This window comes from Callospermophilus lateralis, chromosome 11, assembly GCF_048772815.1.
Source record: "Callospermophilus lateralis isolate mCalLat2 chromosome 11, mCalLat2.hap1, whole genome shotgun sequence".
NCBI classification, from domain to species: Eukaryota; Metazoa; Chordata; class Mammalia; order Rodentia; family Sciuridae; genus Callospermophilus; species Callospermophilus lateralis.
Window position 1 is genome coordinate 25,753,356 of NC_135315.1, and position 8,557 is coordinate 25,761,912.

At 54.4% G+C, this 8,557-nt stretch overlaps 1 protein-coding gene across 1 annotated transcript; it reads left to right on the forward strand.

Annotated features, from left to right (window-relative positions):
- Positions 1-1,973: 1,973 nt before the first annotated feature.
- Positions 1,974-6,262, forward strand: Tmem92 (transmembrane protein 92). Its single transcript, XM_076871365.2, has 5 exons — positions 1,974-2,057; positions 4,655-4,680; positions 5,458-5,532; positions 5,684-5,879; positions 6,117-6,262. The coding sequence occupies exons 1-5, from the start codon at positions 1,974-1,976 to the stop codon at positions 6,228-6,230; spliced, it is 495 nt and encodes a 164-aa protein (XP_076727480.1). The 3' UTR covers positions 6,231-6,262.
- Positions 6,263-8,557: the final 2,295 nt, after the last annotated feature.

The window sequence follows — 8,557 nt, forward strand, 5'->3', positions numbered from 1 at the left end:
CAACAGCAGGGGAAGAGGCGAGAGGTGCTCCCACCCAGCCCAGCCCATTCACCAAGCTCCTAGTCACTTTAGATCGGAGACTTTAGACTCCAAATAGAGGAGGAATTTCTGGGGCCGGGTCCCTTTTGAACTTGGCTCAGAAGACTAAAAGATTCCATTTTTTGTTTGTTTGCTTGTGCATGCATGATTGAACCCAGTAGCATTCTACCTCTGAGCTACATCCCAGCCCTTTTATTCAATCTCATTTTGAAACAGAGTGTCACTAAGTTGCCTAAGCTATACTGGAACTTGTGATCTTCCTGGCTCAGCCTCCCCAGTGTGCCACAGGCACCCGTTTTTTTGGGAAGAATTTATTCTAAGGAGTGAAAAAGGTCAGAGGGGAGTGAGAAACAGAGACAGAGAAACAGAGGGAGATGAGAGAGAGAGAGAGAGAGAGAGAGAGAGAGAGAGAGAGAGAATAGATATGGGGGGAAACGGACTGTAGACTGGTGGTCAAACCCAGTCATGGAAAATGGAAACAGAAAAACACTCTCCACTGAGACCAACAGAGTAACATCAGAAACGGACGGGAAACAACTGGGATCCACAGAAATCGGGAGAAACTGGGTGCACACAAAGATGAGGGGAGCCAAGACAGGAAATCAGAGATTGGGGAAAAAAGGGAAGACACAGAGAAGTTCAATGGGACAGATAACACGATCAGGAGAGAGAAGCAGAAACAGCGAGAGGCAGAGAAAAGCAGAAGGGACAGGCAAGGAGGACTGCTGTCCTAAGGAGCCGAGACGTTACTGAGGGGCCAGGTTGGAGTGGAGAGGCGCCTTAGTCCTGCGCCTCGCAGGGCGACCCTCCTCTTTCCCCAGCACCCACCAGCGCTCCACTCCGCCCGGTCCGGGGTCGCCCGCTTATTTCTTCACCTCCAGCCAGTTGGCCTCACTTCTCATCCCTCGCCCCCACCGGCCACCCTGCCAGCTCGGTGGGGACCGTTAGGAGGGCGCCAGGTCCCAGCCCCACCGCCCAGTCCAGTCCGCGCGCCTCGGGCTCCCGAGATCCGCGCTGGGCGATGCTGCCACCTGGCGGCCAGACTTCGTCCGCACCGCGAGCCTGGAGGGCGGCGAGCGGTGGCCGTCCAGGGGTCGGAATCCCGCCGCTCGCGCCCGACCCGCACCGGCCTGGTCTTTTAGGAATCCCGATGGGCCTGCTTGCCCGCGCCCCTGCCCATCCCACTTCCTCTGTCCGGGTCATGGACCCAGTGGGCATGTCTTTAACCACAGGACCTTAATTTCGTCTTTATGCAAAGAGGAAATGTCCACGTGCCACAGGACTTCAAGGGCCCCGGAACTTCAATACACCAAAGCTGTGTTCTGGGTCTGAATCAGAATCTCAGGTCACTTTGAAATCCACCAGGCCGCCCTCTCTTACCCCCTCCCTTCTTGAAATTCAATAGGGTGAATCTTGCACACAACACCCAACACACACACACACACACACACACACACACACACTCACGATTCACCCCAAGCCTTCTCCTCCCTTTCCTTAAACCTCTGCCCCCCTGGGAGTCCAGATGAGACGGAGCTTCCAGGGCCCTACTCCCCCTGCCTGCATCCCCTCTCCCATTGCCTGACAGGCACAGAACCACTTCCTTAATTCTAGGTTTCAGGGACACAGGATTTAGAGGGTAGCCTAAATCCTGTGATACCTAAGCAGTCTTGAACTGACCCCACGACTTTTTCTTTTAATCAATGAATCTTTTCTACCTTGCAATTCCCAAAACCCTAGCAAGACTTCTCCGGCCGCCCCTCCACTTCTCTCCCTTCCCCCCTCTCTGCCCCAAGACTGATCCAGCCCAGGTGCATCAGCTCCGCCCCCATTCCGAGGCCGGGCCCCATAGGTGGAGAAAAGTGGGAGAGGTCGCGGCCCCGCCTCTCCCCTCCTCCCGCTACACACGGAAGCTCAGCGGCCTGGGTGCTAGGATGTCGGACGCCTGGGTCCCAAGCCTAGCGCCCACCTTGCTTCTTAGCCTGCTGGCTGGCCCCCACCGCGCGATCGCCTGGGAGGTAAGCCTGTGGAGCTTTTCGGCCCTACCCTATTGGGCAGGGGCATGCCTCTGGAGCCTGGTCACCATCTCCCATTGTCAGGACTTCCTTGAACCTCACGCAATTAGCAACTTCCTTTTTTTTTTCTTTTTCTTCTTTTTCTTTTTCTTTTTTTTCCCCCTAGAAATGGAGGTGGGGGCACAAAGAGAGGCCCTGGGAAAACCTAGGCTCCTTTACCTTTGGGGGTGGTGTGTAGTGGGACCACATCTGCCTCCACCCCTCTGACACCTTGGGCCTCTGAGTGGAACTTTGACCCCCATATTAGCTTTTTTGCCCTTCCAACTCTTTCCCCGTGTGCGTCAGAAAGCCAAGCCGGGCGTGAGGTCTAGACGCTGGGTCAGGTGTCTCCCCAGCTTGTTCCTTCAGGGCTGGTTGACCTTGGGGATGTCTCAGACCTCTCTGGGACTGTGTTCCTCTGTGCCTTAGAGGAGAGGAGGTTCCCTCACCTCTTCTAGGGGTGGGGATAGAATTCCATCCTGTGGTAGCATTTGGCCTGGCTGCCTGACCCAAAGCTGGGGTGACTTCTGAAACCCCTGATTTTTAAAGAGAAGCAGCATTTGAGCCCTGCCCTCCTCTTGCCCCAGGTGGGATCTGAGGAATCCCTGGGCGGGGATCTGAGCTCTACAAACGACAGGAGATGGGTACGCTGTCCCGGGATGGCCAATAATTCTGCCAAGTGACAGGGGACTAGAAGAGGCATTTTTAACTTCCTTTCTGTTGGAGATTCTGAGGGAAGTCTGGAGCTTGCTTCCCAGGGTAAGAAGGTGGTATTCCTTCTGCCTCAGTGGATGATCAGCACGGCAGCACTGAGTTGAGCATCCTCTTAACGCCCCTCAACAGCCCCAGGGGCAGGCACTGTTAACAGCCCCCATGCAGAGAAAGCTGGGGCTGCCCCACATTGCCTTGATACTTTGTAAAACTCAGGCTCCCAACCACCCCAGACCAATGGCCTGCTGGTTAAGATGAGGAGAGAGAATCCCTGAGAAGGTCTCCTCCCCCTCCCAAATGGAAACTGGGAGTAATTTATTAAACCTGTTAATTTTCCATCACTTCTCAGTTGGGGTCCCCAGGGAGAGAGGAAGGACAGGATATGGGATCTAAGAGGCAAGCGGCATGGCTGAGTGCCTGGATCCCGTGGTTTGCTTTCAGTTCTATAAGTCACCCCTGTGTGTTGTGTGATTCGGGAGACACCCTCTCTGGGTGTCTCTGACCTCTGCAGTTTCCTTCCTCCTCCGGACCTCACTAAAGGACAGAGCTTATGAAAAGATACTTAACCTGAGACTGAGATAAGAATATCACTTGGTACTCTTATCTTTATGGTTGTGATTAGCACATGAAATACTATTTTTATTATTATTACTCTGTGGTGCTGGGGATTGAACCCAGGGATTCATACATGCAGGGCATGTACTCTGCCACTGAGCTGCATCCCCAGTCTTTTTATTTTTATTTATCATTATTATTTTTAAAGACAGGGCCTCTCTAAACTATCTCAGCTGTCCTCAAACTTATGATCTTCCTGCCTCAGCCTCCTGAGTAACTGGAATTACAGATGTGTGCCACTGTGCCTGGCTGCTATTTTAATGATTTTAAATAAAGAGTAAAGATAATGGTGGTCTTGCCAAAACTGGCTTTCTGTTCCTGAGCCCTGGTTGTTTGTTCCAGGTAGCTAGGACAGGGGATGGATAATCTCATTTCCTTTGACCCATACCTGTATCCCTCTCCCACAGTCTGGGAGCAGACAGGATAGAATTAAATGAAGCCAGGTAATCACTGAATGATCATTCATTCATTTTGCAAATGTCTTGATACCGGGTTTTTCAGCGGTGATGAAAACACAGAAATCCCTGCCCAGGTGGAATTCCCATTCTCCTGGGCAGACAATGAACAAGGAAAGGCCAAATGTCTAGTATGATGGGCGTTGACAAGGGATGTGGAGAACGGGTGCCGAAGAGGAAGGAGGCAGGGAGAGGAAAGAAGGCTGGAGGCCTCCTGGCCACCCTCATGGATTCTCTCTCCTCATCTTAACCTGGACAGGGATCTGAAGGATGAATGGAGATTCTGGCGGGGTAAAAGGTGTGTTTACAAGGGGAAGAAAGGGGACCAGGGACAGCAGAGGGGGAGGGGCTAAGGCTGTTCACTGGGGTCTGTACCCCAAGGAGCCACTGAAGAGCAAGGTTGGTAGGTGATCTGATTTGCATTATAGCAAGAGTCGTCCTGCCTGTAGTGTCCTGAGTGACTCGGGCAGGGCAGGAATGAGGAAAGTTGCTGGTCCCTGGACCACAGATCGTGTGGGCATAGAACCGGAGGAGTGATCAGGAGTGAGCTTCCAGACTTGGGATGAATGCATATGCTGGGGGATGCTGGGAAGGGGAAGGACAGTCTGCTGGCCAGGGGTCAGCTGACCTCCAAGTCATGACCTGGGGACATGGTAGAGGGAAGAAGGGGCTGAGTCCTCTGGGGATTTGCTGGCTGTGACGCACCTGAGCAACATCTGATTGGAGACCCTCATCCCTCGGTGTCTGAGTCCTGACCTCTGCCTCTTTTTTCTTCCACAGGAGGCACCCAAATGTAATATCTTCTTGTAAGTCTGGGCCTTTGGTTAGAACTTCTAATCTGGGGAGGTGAAGGGAGGGACAACCCCAAAAATGCCCTGCCTGACCTTCCTGGGTGGGGAGGCAGACAGCTCATCCATTATCCTCACCTCCCACTGCAGTCAGAAACCATCTCCCTCCCTCTCCAGAGAGGGAGAGAGAGAGGGAGAGAGATCTTCCCTCCTTCCCTCCCACCAGCCAACCCTGGGGAGCTCCGTGCTTGTGGGCAGGTCAGTAGCTTAATCCCAAACCCTCCCACTGCAGTCTCAGGTCCCGGAGGGTGGTGGGCAAACTGTCTTTGCTGACACTAATATATACATAAACCTCAAGGAGTCTGAACACAGTGAGGAGGAGCTGGGGCAAGGGTGTCTGGACAGAATGTTTCCATCAAGTCACCTGCCCACCTTACACTCCATGGGTGCTGTGGAGGGTTTGCTCCTCCTCCTTGAGTTAGCTCTGGGACACTGGGCATTGCCTCTCTGTCTGCGTCACCTGGGTCAGTGAGAGATGCTGCACCTGCCCAGGGAGGCTGTGGGGTATTCACAGCCCCACTTTATAGCAGGGGAAAGTAAGGCCCAGTAGGGAGTAACTCAGAGCAGGACTACAAGGCCATCATGAGAGGCTCCTGGAAACCAGGCCCTGCCACTCGCCCAGAGTGGGGCCTGACCCCTACCCCACTAAGGGGGCTTGAGCCTCGAGTGTATGGGTGTTTGGGGAGGCTGGTATCCTTCTGCCTCTCCACTGATCATTTCTCTGTCCCTGAGCAGCACCTGCACCCAAGGACACAGATGCTGCGGTTACAACTGCTGCCAGGAGATGACAATCTTCTCCGGCCCCTTGAGGTGAGCCCAGGATCTCTGATACTATCCATGGAGGGACCTGGTCCACACAGGACAGTACTGGACATCCTGCTGTGGGGCTGGGGTGGGCCCGGGAGGGGAGTGTGGTGGGGTGACCTGCACTCTGGGTGATGTTGGCGGTCCCCCACCCTAGGATCTTCATCATCATCTTCCTCGTCATGCTGCCCCTTGTGTGCATCTGTGGCCTGGCTAAGCGCTTCTGTAGCAAATGCAGGGAGCTGGAGAGGGAGCCTGCAGAGGATCACCAAGGGCTCCCAGGCCCACCCTCCATTTCCCCGCAAGACAGGGCCATGGCACCTACTTCTGAGCCCCCGCCACCCTACAGCGAGGTGGGTCTCTCTATCCCAACCCCTGACTTGCTCCTGGGCTAGCTGTCCCTCACGATTGTCCAGATTGTTACAGGGACAGGATTGGGCCTCAGTGATCCCAGCCCTTCAACCCTGGAGAGGGTTCTGATATCAACATTGCACCCCCCTCCCCTGGGCCAGGGAACAGGCCTTCGCCCGCATGGGGGTGGTGATGGCCAGGTCCAGGTCCTAAGACACAGTGCCCTCTTTTCCCTGCAGGTTATTCTGAAGCCGGCCCTGGTCCTGCCTCCCACAGAGCCGCCCCCTCCCTACAGCTTCAGCCCTGAAGAGTATGCTGGGGTGCGGAGGGGCATTGACAACCCAGCCTTCTGAGCCCCTCCTCCATCTCCTGGGGAAAGCCAGAGGCTTCGGGGACTCCTGGAACATCCCCATCCATCTTGCCACGTCTCTGGTCCTTCTTGGATTTAACTTATTGCTTTATCTGCCCTCGTTCCTCTCCATCTGCCTCTTATCCTAAGGGCTGGGTGGAGCCACAGTATCCCCTCTTCCAAGTTAGAGGCTGCCAGGAGGAAAATATCCACAGCTGAGGTCCCTGCAGTGAACTGGGCTGCTCTGCAGACTAGAGGCAGAGCTGTCGCTGGAGACACACAGATCATGACTGGACAGCTAGCTCTGAAACTATGGAGACACTTCTGTATCCCGGGGAGGTTGCACGGGGTGGGCTCTGAGCCACCTTGGATTCCACCTGAACGGAGAAGACTGCATTGTACCCACCCCAACACATGCTCCAAACACATGTGGTCATTAAATTTTAGCTGACTGTGACCAGAATCTGCCGCTGGCTGTGTGAGGAGGTGGGCGAGGGGTGGGCTCTGACACAACTAGGGGCTGGAGGGAGAGGGACGCAGCACCAAAATCCGATAACAGATCCGATGATGACCCTCCATGAGTCCACTGACCGTCAGCCTGGGAAGACGATCCATCCATGCTGGACAAGCTCGGACCTCCAGTTCCTTGAGGTCTCTGGGTGCTAAAGAGCTGGAAATGGGCTGGGGGTGACAGCTGTGTGACTTCCCCATCCCATCCTCGCTCTGCTTCCCCTGGGAAATGTGGGACTGCCTCGCTGTGTGTTGGTGAGACCCCAGGGAAAGCCTGAAGCTTGGAAACAGACTACTGGGAGAAGATGGGGTGCTGAGGAGGCCAGGAGAGGCGAATGCATGGGGCTGGCTATCAGTGGACTGGAACCCCTGGAGTCCTTGATTAGCCCACCCTGGAATCTTCTGGAGAGGAGTTGGCAGATCCTGCTGTGCTTTTCCATTCCTGTGTAAACTCTGGGCCCTGAAGCTCAGCCCCATCTCAGAGTCTGAGCCCCTAAGAGGAAGATTCTCCCCTGTAGTGCAGAGGAGCTTCCCTGGGCTTAGTCCCATGGGGTCTGCAGCAAAGCCTGGAGCTTGGAGCTGCGCCTAGGTGGTGCAAAGCAGGGAGATCCCGGTGCCAGGCGCCTCCACCCAACCTTTGCCCTGTACCCTGCCCTCCTCTCCAGGTGCAGAGCACAGCACCAAGACTGGCCAAAGCTCCTAGAAGAACTGGAGGTAGATGTAGCTCTGGTATGCTGACAGGGGTTCTCCCAACATGGCACCCGGACCCAGGCAGGTGGCAGGACCAGGGCTTGGAGATGGCACAGGCATCCCCAAAGATGTCAGGGATAGGGTGTCTAGGTAGGATTACCTGATGGACACGGCCTGAAGGAAGAAGAGTGGTTGCTGATAAGACAGCGCCCAAGTGGCAGTGGGAAATGAGCCCACAGTAGGTGGAGTCTCCCTGCAGCCCTAGGGGCTAGCTGAAGGGGCAGGAGGCACATTTGTGGGTGCTGTGTGTCCATGTGTGGCCAGCTCCAACTAGAGACGTCTCAGAGCTGGCATTTGCTCACACTGGTAAGCAGTCACCCCTGGAGGAAGAGTTTGAGCTATGGACTTTGGAGTCCTGAAGGCGGTTACCCTCAGCCTGGATGCCACCCTCCTGTCATCAAAGATGGCATAGGGCCTTTAGTTTCTCCTTCTCAGTGACATCCAAGTGCCCTGAAGAAGACAGTCTGTCCTGAAACCCAGGGTGACTGCCTCTCGGGCTCCCCTGGTCACTGTTGGTGGGAATGAAAGAAATGGGACTCTTCCAGGCAGCTGTCTGACACTCTCATGCCACAGATATTTCCAAAGCCCCTACTGTGTATGGGGCACTTAGGCCTGGCCACCCAGGAGCAGGTGAAATGCATGTGACCTAACAATTTCACTTCTAGAAACCAGCCTTCAGAAGTGCTCACGACACAAATCCTCATAGAGATGTCTGTCACCACATTGTGGCTCTAGGGAGGTGGAGATGAAAAGATTGTCAATGTTACCAACGTTAAATAAGCCCAGTGCGTCCACACCGTGAGCGCCAAGCGGCCTTTACCGAGGGGCTCCACAGCCCTGAGCTGACACAGTGGCCATCATTCATTGTTACAGAGAAAAGGCAAGTCACATAACAGTAGCCTTATACATATACGCCATCATTACACTTTAAAATTATGTAAATGTGTATTTTTTTCTTTGACAAGCTCTAGAAGGACATGAACCCACCCACGCATCATACCGAACAGCTGTGACACCATGGAAGAGGTTGGAATGGGTTGGAGGTGGGCCATTTTAAGAGGAGCTTGTGGT